The following is a 16,860-nucleotide window of genomic DNA, read 5'->3' as shown; positions in this document are numbered from 1 at the left end:
CCTTCAACATTTTCCATTCAGCTTCGTGCTTACGTTTACGCAATATCGAGCGAGTTGAATTTCATTTAAAAGTCCACACTCCGAAATCACCGACTGGAATAGTCTACTCTTCTATTAAATTATTCTTTTTTATTTTTATTTTTTTTCTCACACAATTAAAAAACTTAATATATTTAACTGGTGTTCTCCTCCTAGTTTTATCGTAACGGAAATACTTTTATGTATGCAAATGTTTTTTATACATATATCCTAATATATGAACTTCTCGGTTAATATGTAATTAAATAATTGAAACGGTTGTGAATGCGCGCATTGCCTCGACGAAATTGTCTCAAAACAAAAGTTTTATCTTGGCAGCATTCTCAATACGAACGAAGATGGCGCATGAAAAGGAAGATGAAAAAAGAACGTGAGAAAATTTGCACACGTTAGAAAATACGGGGGCGGGCAGGAATATCATGCCACTGGCATCATCGTTATTTCGGAAAGTTCGAAAATGGAGCGTGGAAATTTTCATGTAAATAACGAACATTCGGCTACTATTTGTTTGCTCATTCGATCTTTCTCGGTAAACTTCGAGAAGGACAAAACAATTATTGTTTGTAGTTTTCCCTATCTGTTTTCTAGAAAGATTTTCAGTTAAAATTATCCGTCGACGATGTACATATATATGCTCGTATAAAATCGAGATAAAGACCAAGGTCAATGCGAGCACGAAGCTCGTAATCACGGAACATTCCTCCCTAAGAATCTATTATCTCTACACGATGTGCGAGAGTCATCGTTCCTAAGTATTCTCCGCTTACATTCGATTTGAAAATCGTAAGCTAATATAGTCATTATTGTCCAATGATCTATAATTGCAAATGTTGAAAATATTTGAAAGACTTGAAAATCTTGTTTGGTACATAATAGTTATTAATGATAATGAAATAGAATAACTCGAGTACGTCTCGATAAGAGAGAAGTTGGATACTTACCGAGAAGTAAGGCGGGTTCGCGATTGTCTTCAACGAGAGCAGCTAATACCAAAAATAAAGGATGTTGAACGGGAAGGTATTCAAGCTCGGCGGTGCAATCGTCGTAAACGATGACTTCTCTATACTGTTTTCTTCTAAGGATTTCTTTGCCTTCTCTAGCAGTGGCGAGGTCAGCCAGAGTAGCTTTGCCCAATTGCAAACGTCGTCTATTGAATCGATCGGAACAGTTTACGTTGATAGCTCCTCTGATGTGATTCACGTTGTAGAGTATGAATGGCCGACAATCGAGGAGTACAGGACCGCTCGTTGAATGTTCTAAGATTCTTTGAGCTAATTCGGTCGGTGTTATCGTACGCGTTCTTTGGAGAACCAATTGTTTTTGGAGACTGTTGCTCTCGGAGCAAGGACTTGCGGGAAGGCTAACCGTCTCCAGCTTGCAACGTTTCGAAGCTGAGAGCGGATGAAGTTGATGTTGATGGTAGTGATGATAATGATGATGATGATAGTGGTGATGATGATAGTGACGATGTACGTCGCTCGTTATAGTTTCGTTATCGATGCTACCGGTGCCACTGCTACTGCTACCACTGCTAATGCTATTGCAGTTTATACCGCTGCTACTGGTGCTGCTGGTGCTGCTAATGCTACTGGCAATGTCGGTTATTCCGCTAACGTCGGTGATGCAACTGTCGACGCTGCTGGTAGTTGAGGGACTAGGCGATACGGGCGACGTCGGCGACGAGAGGAAGCATGAAGACGTCGCCGGCGGACCTGGCTCGCTCAAACTACGATTCAGAACGAGTTTGAGGTTGTCCCGCGGCCGTCCGGCTGAGACCGGCTCGCAACACACTAAAGTCGACATCGATATTGTTGCCTTTTTTCCCTCTTTTTCTTCTTCTTCTTTTTCACCACCTTTTATTCCTCGTTTCTTCTGTTCTCGTTGTTGATACCGACGATCAAGAGGAAGTTCGAGTTGTTTTTGACGTTGCCGATGATGTTGTCGACCAATTTCTGGTACAGTTACATCGAGACTTCTTCCCGAAGACAATACTGAAATACCAATGGAGTTTATCGTTAGATTGTTCGAATGAATGTATTATTATTAATCTTATTTATGCCGGGGCAAGAACAACTGTTATTCGAGGTAGATCGGACATATCTTTCGCTTTTTGAAGAACAGGTGTAAGTTTATATTTTTTGAAAGCACAAGTTGACGGGAGGTTTGCGTGAGTGTCCGTAACAACGTGATAGAAAACAAAGATAAGTTTCTTGTCAAAATGTTGCGATCTACCTTCAAGTCGATATGAATTGGCAAAAAGTAAATATTTTTCTTTTTTCAAATATTATTTACCTACGCATGAGCTCTTTTCTCTCTTTCTCTCTATGTAGAAAAAATTCAAACACACGTTCATTTGAAATACACGTACATACATATATATGCAAATATCTCAACGGCTATTGAGTCGAGCTTCCACACAGCTAATCATTTATATGGTTTCCTCGTTCGTTTTCTAGTAGTAACGTAATCGCGTATACTAGGGAGGATATTCGACGCATAGATATTGACTACTATACAGAGTGGACGATGGATTAGTCACTTAGAGTGTCTCTCGTAGAAGTTTTGTTCCGTCGAATATTAAAATGCTTCACGTATCGATGTACGTAGATATGTAACTACATATATATATACATGATGTTAAGATGTATTACAGCTTCTCTCTATTGTTCTGAACAATCGAAGTGAATAATAATACTCGATAAAAATTATAACAAAATCGTTAACATTTGAGGACCATATTGTTGACTTGAATCTTTCTGAAAAATGTTTTAACTTAGATAGAAAAGAACGGACTTGTAATAATACTATTTCGTTTAGAGTGATTAAATATCATCTTTCGAATAATGAATAATATCCTGAAAACAACATTTTCAGTATGTATGCCATCGTTTGTTCTCGCATGGGTCATGGTATTATCTGGGAAAAAAATTTATAACGATCCTCAGTAGCATGCACTGACCTTTAATCTCATTCTCGAGAGTGACAGTTTGATTATTAACATATTTAAAGTTTTCTCAAATAAGAATGACGACGAATCTCTTTCTCGAGATAATTAATATCCGTAATAATTCATTATAAAATTATTAATAACTTATAGTCTTCTATATTCTTTGAAGTCGTATGTCTGATCTCACTCAGCACAGTAATAATTCGGTTTAGTAATAAGTAGCTTCAATTTTTATCTTTTTAACTAAAATAAAATTATTATTTTTAAATATATAAAAGGAGCGTTAAAAAGAAGTAATAATATTCGTATAAATAAATATATTTTTTTTACTCAAACGTCCATTGTATTGTTCAATAGTAAATAATTTCAAATAGTATGTTATTTATATATTTGAAGCAACTACGACTACACAAAAGGTTAATTATAATTAACGCTAAGAAATAACGATAATTTTAATCAATGATGAAGATGTCTGATTAAGATGAAAGAAAGATAAACGAACGATCGAAAGGATTGTTATGAATGGATCAACCGTGAATCACAAATTTCGATATATATAATATATATAGCGTACGCCATACGGTTAAAGATAAACGTAAGTAATACGCCTGGATAAAAAATTTTTATAGGCCTTATCTTTATTTCCTCTTTGCAATAAAAGCATCGGAATAGTAGACATCGTGGATGCTTCTTTTATATTTATTTTAAGCTTTCTCCGTCGAAAGCGAACGATAACTGTCAGAATTTCAATGTCTTTTTATAGTTTCCCCATTCATCTCATTTGTTTTTCCAGTATAGTTTTATTGTTACAACGGTTGAGTATCATACATACTCAAAATTAGAATATAAAAGAATTAATAAATTACGATTTTATTAAATATTTTTTCGAAATTATCTGATTGTGATTATTTTTGAAAAAATGCATAAAATTTAAAAGAATATCATAAAGTAAAATATAATTTAAAACCAATTTAAAGTTGACCATAATCAAATATTTTTAATCAAAATAAATTATCCATTGGAACTATTTAAGTTTTACATTTACATCGGTTGTTTTGAAATATTCAATAAAATGTTGTCTTTCGGTATGAATCGGAAAAAAACTTGTTAGTTATCTACAGGTAATAAATAGAAGATACGGTAAGAGCTCGATACCACGGCGGTTAGACGATTCTAATGCGCTTGGCTCGCATCTACGAGTTGCTTTCACTCTCGCTAAGACGACGGTGCCAGCCGATTATTATGCAATGCAAGCCACCGCCATTATTATAGGTCGTTTATGAACGACATCTTCCAAGGTTAATAAAGTCAATCGTTCTCTCTGATACCAGTTAATCGCGTCTCTTTCGAAAATGATTATATATGTCTCTCTGTGTGTGTATATATACACACATATGTAAATTTGACATTTTTACTTGTACACACAAAGCTTATCATTAATAAAAATATAATACCTAAAAGTTAACTTAAAGTTAAGTATATTACATTACTACGTATGCAGAGGATTGTGTTGAATGTGGAAATCAAAGTTTTTATGAAGACGATGTTAGACGCCATCAGCATCTATCATTCTAAAAATTACATTTAATCGTTATGACTATAGCTCAAGCATAGAACACAATTCTAATTTGGAAGTTGGAATACGACCAACGTCTTCGATGTTACGAAAGAACCACCGTATGCCACGATGTCCTGATTTAGAAATTACGTGATGTACTGTGAGATTTGTTCGAAGCTTTCGTTATATCTTAACCACAAAGAAAAACTGTAAAGATTCGAATCAATTAAACTTAAAAATTAAAAGTTATCAAATTATCTAAAGCTTTTTCACGAAGAAGATGAATTAAAATCAAAATAGTAAGTAGTTTTGGATTCATAAAATTTCATTTGAGTTACAACGTCAAAGGAACGTTTTATCAGGATTTACCGTTTTATCGAACAACAAATAAATTAATATTGATAAATGATAATAGTTAATGCATAGATGATAAAAGTTTTCGAGGCAGGGGGAGGAAAGAGAGGGAGAGAGAGAAAGAGAGAGGGAGAGAGGGAGAGAGAGAGAGAGAGAGAGAGAGAATGGAGAAAGTATCAAAAAGTAGCATTCGTGCTTTTCGACTTTTATTTGATCGATCTGTTTTCCCATTTTTTCAGGATTACAGATGATTTCCATGGCCATATTCGAGCGCGCTCGTCAATAATAGCAATACATTTCTTGGGGGTTAAGAACCTGTTCCTTCAATAGTTTCGCGCGGAAATGTTAAAGGAATCTTTTCGTGGGGACTCAATGACCTCGTGGTGACCGGAGGAAACGTTTGCTTTTGTGTCAATGCCGTGCCAACGGACTTGATACTATTCGTTCAAACTATGACGACGACGACGAATACGATGATGACGACGAATACGACGACGACGACGAGGATGGAGGATGGAGGATCGGGGATCGCGTAGTGACTCAGTTAACTAATATTAGAAGGTAAGGAGGCTGCTCCCTGGCCCGGTCTGTCTCTATTTCACCATCTTTCTCTAAAGTGCTGCATACTCTTTCTCTCTCTTTCACACACACACACACACACACACACACACCGCGCGCGCGCGTACACACACTTATTCTGAATATAAGTAAACTTTCTTTCTCTTTTCAACTGAGAAGTTTCGATGCTAGCGCCACCGAGACATGCGGTTTCTCTTCGACTCGGCCGACTACGGGAGTCTTCGGCTGGTACGTTCTTTTCGAATGAGTAAACACAGTGGAATTCGACGCTTCAAGCGGACCTCGGCGCACAAGCTGACCGGGCTCAGCCTGCAGACAGGTGTAGCGCCAGCACCTGCTGTTGTTGTTGCTGCTGCTACTACTGCTGCTGCTGCCAGAACCTTCGTCGACGCAAGGAGACGATATTCTCACCTTTTTAACACCCTTATAAAATTTCTCGAAGAATTCGTGATGATCTTATCATTTAAACGATTAATAATTTATTTAACGTTCATTATAACAACGAAGAAACGAAATATTTATTGTGTTAACATCTTCAATGTGAAAGATTGAAATTTCTTATAAATCGAAAAATTGAGATAAGTACTGTTTTGAAATGTAATATTTCGAGAAAGTTTGTCTCGAAATTTCGATGCATTTAATCAATCGATCTGTCGATCGATTTGTAGATCGATCGTTCGATCGAATGAAAATTTCGATTCTTAAAACGTAATATTCTTTAGTTTCTTCACGATCGTGTAACAAGTATTCAGGTGTAACTATCCTGAAACGAGTCTTATTTTTCTTTTATATATTATGTCGATGTATACATTGTATTTACATTTCCCGATTATAAAGGGGAAGTGCGAACTTCAAGAGAATGAATATAATTTACCGGCATTTCTGGAATTCCTAGATTTAGTAGGCTCAATCGTGATAAAAATAAAGTTTCAAAAGTAACACCATATTTGTTGCAAATAAATTCGATGAGTAATATGTAGAAATCGTTCGATACTTTATAATAGAAATATCTGAGGAATATTTAAAATTTAGGTAACGATCGAATAATCGGGTGATAATAAAAATTCGCGGGCTTTCCTTCAGTAAACGCGGCAATTTTTAAATTGATCGAATCGTTGTTCCTGACCTATAAAAAGATGAGGGAGATGGAAAGAAAGTTGAAATATTAGCGAAAAAAGGAATGAAGGAAGAGAGAAATAAATAAAGAAAGAAAGTGAAAGACCGAGTGAGAGAGAAGGTGGCTAGAAAGGGTCAGAAACCGTCGCAGTTCGTCGGAGCCACCTACCTTTTCCCGATTCGTTGAACCGGTTCGCCTTTACGACGAGACGGGTAACCGCCTTGCAAGGGGTCGCTGACGCAGAGCCTTCGTTAAGCTCGATTCACGAGGTTGCACTTTGGCGTTTCGATAAGAGAGCTTTTTGCCTGTACGCGTAATCCACGTGCGATCAGCGAAGCACACCGTATGAGAGAGAGAGAGAGAGAGAGAGAGAGAGAGAGAGAGAGAGAAAAAGAGAGAGAGATAAGGAGAAAGAAAAAGATGGAGAGATAAGAAACGAAAGGTAAGAACGAGAAGGACAGAAAAGAAAAAGAAGTAAGAACGATCGATAAGAATAATAAGGAAAAGGAAGATCGAGGAGAAGTAGGAAATGGATAATAAGAGAGAGGGGGGGGAAGGAAAGGAAAGTAAAAGACCAGAAAAAAGAATTCTTCGTGTTTAAAAAAGAAATGAGGAAGGCGGTAGGAAATCGTTTAGGAATGATTCGGCAGGCGGATCCGCCGGCCCCTGTGCCGATCTTTTCGCGGTAGCATGTTTTTTCGAGCGTAACGGGGAGTCAGGCTCTTCCTCTCTCCCTGTTTTAGGACGACGCGTGCTCCGAAAGTAAATACGTTTAAGAGGAAACGTTCTGTTGCCGAGCCTTCACGGTTGATTGAAAGAGTGAAAGAAAGAAAGAAAGCAAGAATGAAAAAAAGAAAGATAACGCGTCACTCGACCGGTAGATCCGATCGGTACGGCCGACGAGCTAAGACTGAGGGCCGCCCTCCCTTCTCATCGTGGTTCGCGCTTACCGTCGCGCCGCTGCGGCGGAACGTATAGTCGCGGGACTCTGTTGAGAGGAGAGGAGGACGATGAGGAGGAATACTCGCGGACTCAAGTCACCGGCAAACGCGAACGCTCTTTTTCCAAGGAGCGTACCTAGCCATCTAAAATATGATTTTCAACGATCAAATATCCATTGAAAATGAATTATAAAAATCTGACCAATTTAATATATTTTTCAATCTAGCTTCCTAATTTGAAAAAATTACTTTTATTACAATCCATGTAAACAAATATGTATATTCAGCAGCGTCCCTTTTCAAACATTTTAAAAGACAGATTTCGAGAGTAACAATGTTTCAACCTCTTTGCGTGTTTTTATTTTGAAAGATGACCCCGTTTTAGCGGTAATTTCAAATGATCTTATTTTCTTCTCGAATGAACAAGCTGCGGTAATAGTTACCTTAAACGTCTATTTCGGATTATAACGATAGATATTGCGAAGGAGTAATCGTGAGTTCGTAAAGGAATTACAATTACAAAGTTAAGATGTGGATATCGTTATTAACCTATGAGATTATTGAACGAAATAAAATTTGCAGATAGGTGGTACGTTTCATCTTTATATATTTACTTCTCGGCTAAGCTGACCATGTGTATTTATTTCATTGGATAGAGCTCTTCGTCGTTGAGAGAGCGTTGATTTAACGTCACGTCATTGAGAGTATAGTGACTCAAAGTGGAACAATACTATATGCTCTACGATGATCCTATCATATCATGATGTAATCTCGTCTTCTTTCTAATACGCGCAGTTCATCTTATCGCTATGATATTAAATTCAAGCGCGGATCGTTGAAAAAAGAAAATAAAAAATGGAAAAAGAAAACGATTTAATCGAAGGCAAGCAAAAGTTTTGATAGAAAATTTTTATCTTAAAAATTGTTGAAACAGAACCATCTTGAGAATAGCTACAGCACTGTCGATAGTTGCGCTCGCGCGATCTCAGGCCGCTGCATAAACGTACAAATACAAATATACACACACACACATCATACAACACATATTCATATATATTTGCGATCTCGTAAGTGTTTGTACACATACATACGACGAAACCGAGCGATGAGTCACCTCGAGTCGCTCGTTACACGTCGCATATACTTCGCTGTCGCAGGGTTTCCCTTCTTTATTTTTTTTTTTTTTTAATTTGTTTTTTGTCTTATTATAATTTTTAGGGTCATCGATGACAAATTTCATGAAAATAAGAAGAATGCTATCGTGAAAAAGTATTATAGCATATAGTATTTTACTCATGAACGGACAATAATCGATAAATCAAACGTTTGAAAACTTTGTCGACGGTGATTGAAGGTAAAAATAGGTAAAAACTTTTCTTCTGTCGTTATCAAAATCAAGAGGAATAGATAGATACAGTGTCTTATACGGCACTTCGTTTTCTTAAAGTAGAAAGTACGATGTGCTCGGCCGATAAGAGAAAACTTTCTTCCGAGCTATCTTAGAACGTAATCGTTGACATTAAACATTAACGCCGAGAAACCTTTATTCGAAAGCACAATTTAATGAATTTCTTTCTTCTTTTTCTTATTTTTCTTTCTTTTTTCCTTTTATAATAATTTCTTTGAAAAGATTTAATGAGATTTCTTTTAACACGGTACGTCAAAAAAAAAATCGTTTTTAAAAGAAGAAGATGAAGAGGAAGCTAGGTCACTGTTATTTTTTCAGCTGTTCGTAAATACGTCAACGCATACGTATTCTCTCGATTCGTTGATAATCTCTATTCGAAGACAAAAAAACGACCATGCAAAGTTCTTCGCCTGAGCTCCGAAGTATGTACATATATACACATGTACTTCATTTACATAATTCAAAAGGACTCCTTTTAAGAAGCAGTCAGATGGTAAATATACTCGTATGGATATGAATTCAATTAGTTATTTGATTGTCAACTTTTCGCCAAGCATCTGTCTGTACAATTGATAAGAGACGACGACGATCGAAGAGACGTTTTCTTTAGGAATATTTCAAAAAGAATTATAAAAAATGAAAATATTTTATAAAATTTGTATCGTTTTCGAATATCAAGATTATTAGATATATTTGCACTTCCGGTTAAATTTTCCAGAGAATTTCATCGTTTCGACGACGACAATGACGACGACAACGATGATGATAATAATGATGATAATTATATGATAAAAAATCAAGGGGGGGAGGTGGAGTTTTATGTGTGCGTGAGCGAGCACGAGTTTTCGTGCGTGGTCATCTACTCTGTGGCCAAAGATAGACTCTGACATCATACACGCGAGCATCGCTCGGCCCGAAGGAGCGATAAACAGAGGAGTGCGAGCGCGCAACATACGGCTCTGTCTTTCTGTGTGTGTGTGTGTCAGTACACGAAAGGTTTATACCGCCTGTTAGAACTGTCTCAATTGACATCTTGCAATGCACCAACCGACATAGCTGATCTTAACGGTTTAGCGAGAAGCACGTTAGTATAGCAAAGTATCGAACTGTTTGAAACTTGAAGAAAATTACGTATCGTATAGTATTCAAAGAGTTAGAGAAATTATTTTGAGATAGTGCAAGTAGATACTTGGAAAAAAGTATAAGATAAGAGAAAAACTTGTTTATGATAAAAGAGAAATGATTTTGAAAAATGAAAATAAAAGAAAGTCATATAAGAAAAAAAAAGAGAATCATATCGATATTTTTTGAGAGAAGAAAAATTCAAACCTTTCGATAGTTTTACTTGCTTAATAATAGATACCAATATTATCAAATTCGTACATTTTGAAAAACATTTTCATCGTTTATGTTAAATTAGCTTCGCGTTTTTCGCGATGTAGGAAAATTTCACTTTGAGCGGTACAGTTTCGTCGTAGAATCGAAAATCTTTAGCGTCAAATATAAAGACGCGATTAATCTTCTTTATACTTTTCTTCAAAAAATACAAATGCGATATTTGACAAGTATCATAAAGATTTACAGAGATTCGAAATGTCAAGTCTTTATAGAAGCTTCTTACGTACATTGTATAGGAGTCGATGATAACGTAGCACGAACTCTCAAGCGCATGCGCATAAACACGTTTCATCGTAGCTTCGATCCAACGTCGCGAGGTTAGTCGATAAGAAAACTTATCGTAGGTATATCTACATAGAATGACGCGTGACTACGTAAAAAAATAAGCTACGAATGTTGTCTATTATGTATAAAGATATATCGTTGATCAAAGAGTTCTTTTTTCCTTCTTTTTTCTTTCTTTTTCATTTTTTTTTATCTTTTTCTCTTTTTATTTAATTATCACACTACGAACATAACGAAAAAAACAAAATTTCAAATGTGTTAAAGTACATAAACGATCTTTCTCATTTAACGCAAGAATAATTCGATTAGTTCTTATTAGACTTTGAACGTTAAGTATTCAATGATAATTTGCTTACTGTTTGCATACATTTATATTTAAAATCAAGATCAGCATTGAATTCTTCCATCGATTACGTATTCCATGCAAACTCGTGTCACACACAGATCGATGGAAACATTTTCAAAATTGACTGTTACATCTTTCTTTTCTATGTAAAGAAATAGGTAATTCCCGCCTTTACGAATTAATTTATACAGATGTTACGTAATATATATACATATATATATATATTTTTTTTTCTCTGTTTTCTGAGAAAAATTCATTTTTATTTCATTGAACACTGATTCAATTAATTTATTATGTTATTAATTTCTTTTCGATGTTTGTTGAAAATAAACGAAGAAAAGAATGTTAAGAACTTACCTCCAAATCGAAATTTCTTAAATCTCGGTAAAGTGGCAGTAGTACAAGCACGTGTAAGGGCTGGCATCTCGTTCTGGTCTTCTCGGTCCACCAAAGTTGTTATCGTTTTCGCCCTAACGTTAGAGTCTGTAGGCGATGTGTCCACTTTAATGACGGCTGCTCGTTTCACGGCTCTTTCCTCGATGCCACTCACCTCTATGGATAATGAACACATCCTTTGTTGACGTTCTTGATCTTCCAACGTGTATGTAATATATATCGATGACAATATGAGATTTTTAGAGATTTCTTAGTATACATGTGCGTGTGTGCGTGTACATATGTATATACGTACACATGTGTCATTAATCCAGTACATCAATTGCAAAATTTAACGTGACATCGGTCTGCATATGTTGTAAATCGTTTCAACACTCAATGAGTAATTCTGATTTAGTAGTAGGAAATAGGGGGAAGTCGATGAGTCCTCGTCGAAGGGTGGGGAAAGTCACACGTGTGTTCCAATTGGATCGTTAATTATGAAAAGTCTCGATTTTATATTTCTTTGTTGAAATATTTTGCTTTTCTTTTGTGCATTTTTTTTTTTTTTTTTTTTTTTTTTAATAACACTAAAGCGCAATTCTTCGTAATATTTTGGTCAAGTTGAGTCAGCGATTTGTTTAAATTTTGCAACGAGAAGTATGAGTAAGAAAAAACTGACACGTTTAGTTCATTGTGTATATATGCATACACATGTGTGTGTGTGTATGTGTGTATATGCATATATAATTAAAAAAAAATTTGATCTGAATTTAAGGAAGAATGAGAATAAAAAAATAAAAAATAAAAAAGAGAAGGTAAAAGAAGGTGATGAAAGAGACTTACTCGTCGATGATGAGGGCCTCTTGACGGATGGTCTTGCGAGGAGCAATCCTGTCGATGGTTTACCACTCCGATGGTTCACAGTTGACTGGCCGCTCGCATTGCGACCGCTGAGCGATATCTTGGCGCTCATCCTCCGCCGAGATTCTCGATTCCTAAGATCCTGAGTCACGTACCGGGAAGTTGAAGACTTGTCGGAGGTCGCACGTTCTCGCGCACGGCCATGCCAACACTCGTTCAATGTTTTTCTTTCTTTCTGTCTCTTTTTTCTTTCTGTCTCTTTTTTCTTTCTCTCTCTCTCTCTCCCTCTTTCCCTCTTTCTCTCTTTCTCTCTTTCTTTCTCTCTCTTTCTCTCTCTCTCTCTTTCCCTCTTTCTCTCTTTCTCTCTTTCTTTCTCTCTCTTTCTCTCTCTTTCTCTCTCTTTCTCTCTCTCTCTCTCTCTCTCTCTCTCTCTCTCTCTCTCTCTCTCTCTCTCTTTCACTCTTTTTCAACGACCGCTAGCTAACGACCGTCTTCTTCTCGAGGTCTGATTTCGATGGCCACAATCAGCATATTTTAATGCTTGATGGATAAGAATTTCTCGTTTCCTGACTGCTGATTTTTATTTTTCTTTCTCTTTCTCTTATTTTCCTCTTATCTTTCATGCGTCTGAAAAAATTGTAACTGTTGACCAGAAATATCAATTTTTTTTAATTTCTACGAAACTGACAATCTTACCGTTAATTTTAAATAATTGGATGAAAAAAAGGAAATGTTTCCATTTATTCTACATTATTATTGAAATTACCAAAAAAAGAACTTTCATTCTTGTGTGGAAATTTTTAATCTCTCAAATGATCCCGCTGTCGATTATGAATGTCACGCATGGAAAAAATTCGATCGAATTCTTCAAACATTTTCTATATACAAAGCTAAACATATGTATGTTATATATCGAAATATACGAAATGATGAAAAATTTGTTAACCAATGAATACTAGTCTTGGCTGTCTATCGAGGTTGACTTACTCTTAGCCGTCTTTAAAAACGAATAGGGGTATGATTCTGTAGAGAAAATTAGTAACTGTCTATGTGCGTGTGCGTCTGATTCATGATTCCTTTGTTCATTCTCGTTTTCTTGTTATATAGGTCCACATCGTCAACAACGATGATGACGAGCATTATTTTTTCGCAGTTAACGAACAAGTCGAAGGTCGTCAGAAAAATACATTGCCCATACATTTTTACGGTGCTTATGCGCCGTAAAAATCATGAAACTGATTCCCAAAATAGAGACTTTCCTTTTTTCGTAAGCACGTTTCTGTGAGCACTTTAAAAGTATTTTCGAATCTTTTCGGTACATTCGTAGAGCACGATCACAACCAATGCGTTTGACTCATGAACGCATTTATCACATCGATACAGAAACCTTCGAGAGGGAACAGGAACTTGCGAGCAACGACCGCCAAGGCAAGCAAGCCACGTACGTATTTCTCTTTCTTTGTTCTAACGAGACAATCGTTGATCCTTGCTATGATGTCCTTCCGGAAATTTAAGATAAATCATGCTGCGGTTTGAAAGTAATCTATTGTATTTTATTAATATTATGTATGTGACGAAGTTCTCTATAATTTTTGGAAATATTTTCGCAGTTTAACTATTCAAAAATATCCGTAATTTATGTTGTATGAAATTTATTAAATCTCTTAAAAAAATGTCACAGAAATCAGTAAGAAACCAGTTGAAAGAGAAAGATGAATAGATTAAAGCTATATCATAAGCGAGGATAAGAGAGGAAGAGAGAAAGAAAAGAAAAGAGAAAGAGAGAGAGGAAGAAACTTGCTTCTCTGCACTGTCTCTTTCTATCCTTCGTTCCTTCTGCATGGCGTGTATATTTAAATAGAATTCAGCCTCAAGGAGAAAACGCAAGGCTGCGGCAAGGACTCCGACTGTTTTATGCTTCCACGTAGGATCACTGCTACTATCACTATGTCTACCAGCACAAATGAAAGACAGTGTTCGACGTTAGCCGTTTCTCTCTCTCTCTTTCTCTCTCTCTCTTTCTCTCTCTCTCTCTTTCTCTCTCTTTCTCTCTTTCTCTCTTTCTTTCTCTCTCTCTCTCTTTCTCTTTCTCTCTCTCTCTAACGCTCGTAGTTACCGCACGCTGACTTAGTTTAAACGTGTTTATAAAGCGATTGCCCATCCAATACCTGTTTCTAGCTGACACGTGAAATTGGAACAATCTTTTCTTGTAATTTCTACATGATCGTACAAAATCTTTGAAAATTTCAATGAAACGTATTTTTTACGAGCCGTCGTCACATAGTAATCGAATACGTTCGGCTAACACATCATAAAGAATGCAATCGACAGATGGTTTTGTATAATGAGTTTGCTCGTTTTTAAGATTCAAGCTTGGTCGATACTTTGTCTTGTCTTGAACTCGAATCGAATTTGGTAAACGCATTAAAGTGAAATAAATGAGATGTATCTGTCTTGAGGAATTTTAATTAGGGGGAACATTTATGTTGGTGTTGATTACATCGATTAACTAAAAAAAAAATGGTGCGAAGGATGTGAATATTGAAAGACGTCGATCATTTACTAATTTCTGACTCATGTTAATATATGATTCATAACAAAGTAATGTTAGGGATCGTCTAGAAATGTTTAAAGAATCATTGACCTTTCACAAAAATCTCAAATGTGTTATAGTGATGGCATAATTTCCATTTTGTAATTCAGTTTATATGGTACGTTTATAAAAAAAAAATATATATATATATTAAAAAAAAAAAAAAAAATATATATATATAGAAAAAAAAAAGAAAGAATGGAAACAAAAGAAAGAAAAAAAAGATCACATTGCAGTAGGGAGTAGAAATGCGAGCGTGCGTGTCCCAACGATTAGGGGTGGCATACGGTGCGTATTAGCAACATAATCAAATCACATGGACCCTCGGAGTTTGCCTATGCAGGAGCGAAAATTTCCGAGAGAGCGTCTATCTCTCAGGAAGGGTGCAACTCCGCAAACGGATAACGTTGCTGAGAATATTATGAAGGAAGAAGAGAATCCGTTTTTCTTTCGTGCATCACCGTTTCTCCCTTCTCGTTCTTTACAGCCCTATATTGCCCTTCTATATATGGGAGTTGTTTCATCTGTTTACTTTTTATTATCTCAACGCCACCAGAAAGCATTCAATGTCGTTCAGGGGTGCCGATAATAAATTTACGATACCAAAATTCAAGTTGTCTAAATAGAAAGAAAAACGGAAAAGTTTTCTTAGAGAATTTACGTTTACGCATTTATCAAATGCATCGATAATCTTTATGAGATCGAAATTTTTCAATCGAATATTACTTCCCGAGAAATCTATATAGATATATACTTGTAATACTCTTCAAGACCCAAAATATAATACAATGATAAAAAAATAATCAATAATACATGATCTACATAAAATCTGGTAACACTTTAAATATTAATTATCATTTAATGATGGACTATGTAAATTGACTTTATGTAAAATATATAATGAACGTATAATAGAGAATAAGAGTACAATAAACGAAAAAGTTATTTTTACGTTCTTAACGAGGTCAGCTATGATCAATCGATCGGTTGGCTCGGAATAGTAGTAAATTGTTGCTTCGGAGAAAGTCGAGACTATCATTTATAACAACATCGACAAAACTAAAGCACTCTTAGGTATATCCACAACATTATAAACCGTTATGGTTATAATGGTAGATTATTGATATGTAGTTTAGATTTCAAACGTATTCACCTGCTTCTAAGAAATATAAAGAAATTTTAACATAGATATAAAACTGTCGCAACGATTTAACACTAAAAGTTTTTAAATTAAAAAACAACTCGTTTTATCTTATCTTTACTTGTTTAATTTTACGTCTAGTCAAAGTACAACTTACGAGAAATTCAGAAGTAGATCGAAGCTATTCGGAGAGAGCAACCTTTGCTCGCGGCTTGCTCCGTAAGTACTGTTTATACGACACGGCACTGTTCGACGGGTTGCTCCGACTACGGCGTCGTTCTTCCTCGCACCCTCTTTCTTTTCCTACGGCGTATCGTAACGTTGTACCACTACTTCTACCATCACCGCATAATGTCCTAGGCAACTCGTCTTTTTCCAATACGCATGCGCTCATAGCTTCGCGGTTGTACGTTCGTTTGTTCAGTACACGTCACTCACGCAACTATTCCTCCTCTTTTCTTCTTTTATCCTCGTCCTCTTTTTACGTAGGTTTATATACATGATCGTATAGAATCGATCCGGTCACCTGCCTTTCTTCCATCCAAACCTTAAACCCTAAGACGTTTATTTTCTTTCCTTTGTATGAGAATAACAAGTCAAAGATATTGGAAAAGTTTCTTTACAAAGATTCAAAAAAATATTCTATATCATTCATTCAACGATAAAAAAATAATTTTATTAGCTCAATTTTCAAACATAATCAATTAATTTAAGTAAAATGAAATTCAACGAATTTTATGATAAACTACGCTTAATCAAGCATAGATAAGATCTAGCCTTGCTTCTTTTCATTTTCAAAAATGACACATTTGGCCGTTTAATATCAAATTCTGGTTTATATCTATCAGATGCGAAACGATCGAAGGTGCTTCCGTGTCTGACGAAGTGCTTTTATTCTTGAGAATGACTTCATCG

At 35.8% G+C, this 16,860-nt stretch overlaps 1 protein-coding gene and 1 long non-coding RNA gene across 6 annotated transcripts in view; one reads left to right on the top strand and one right to left on the bottom strand.

The window, feature by feature from the left end:
- LOC118450120 (uncharacterized) overlaps window positions 1-12,457 on the bottom strand; it is a 45,286-nt gene extending 32,829 nt beyond the window's left edge. The window contains exons 1-3 of one of the 4 annotated variants that reach the window (XR_004840581.2): window positions 12,194-12,424; window positions 11,330-11,563; window positions 981-2,030 (exon numbers count right to left, since the gene is read on the bottom strand). Coding sequence is in view for 3 of the 4 variants with exons in the window: in XM_035885596.2 (XP_035741489.2) it covers window positions 981-2,030; window positions 11,330-11,563; window positions 12,194-12,323 (1,414 nt within the window). In the remaining variant the exon portion in view is untranslated. Of the gene's footprint in view, window positions 1-980; window positions 2,031-11,329; window positions 11,564-12,193 lie in introns of all 4 variants that reach the window. The other 3 variants (XM_035885596.2, XM_035885593.2, XM_035885595.2) reach the window with 3 other exon arrangements.
- LOC118450180 (uncharacterized) lies at window positions 1,856-7,630 on the top strand. Of its 2 annotated transcripts, none has more exons than XR_014982472.1 (3): window positions 1,856-1,994; window positions 5,138-5,459; window positions 5,637-7,630. It is a non-coding gene; the product is annotated as an uncharacterized LOC118450180 (long non-coding RNA). The 2 variants fall into 2 exon arrangements; XR_014982473.1 differs by lacking the exon at window positions 1,856-1,994 and adding an exon at window positions 2,026-2,162.
- Window positions 12,458-16,860: the final 4,403 nt, after the last annotated feature.

The sequence above is a fragment of the Vespa mandarinia genome, chromosome 8 (genome assembly GCF_050613455.1).
Source record: "Vespa mandarinia isolate Hongniang chromosome 8, ASM5061345v1, whole genome shotgun sequence".
NCBI lineage: Eukaryota > Metazoa > Arthropoda > Insecta > Hymenoptera > Vespidae > Vespa > Vespa mandarinia.
Note: the sequence above shows the minus strand (reverse complement) of the source record. Positions and strands in the feature narration are given on the sequence as shown.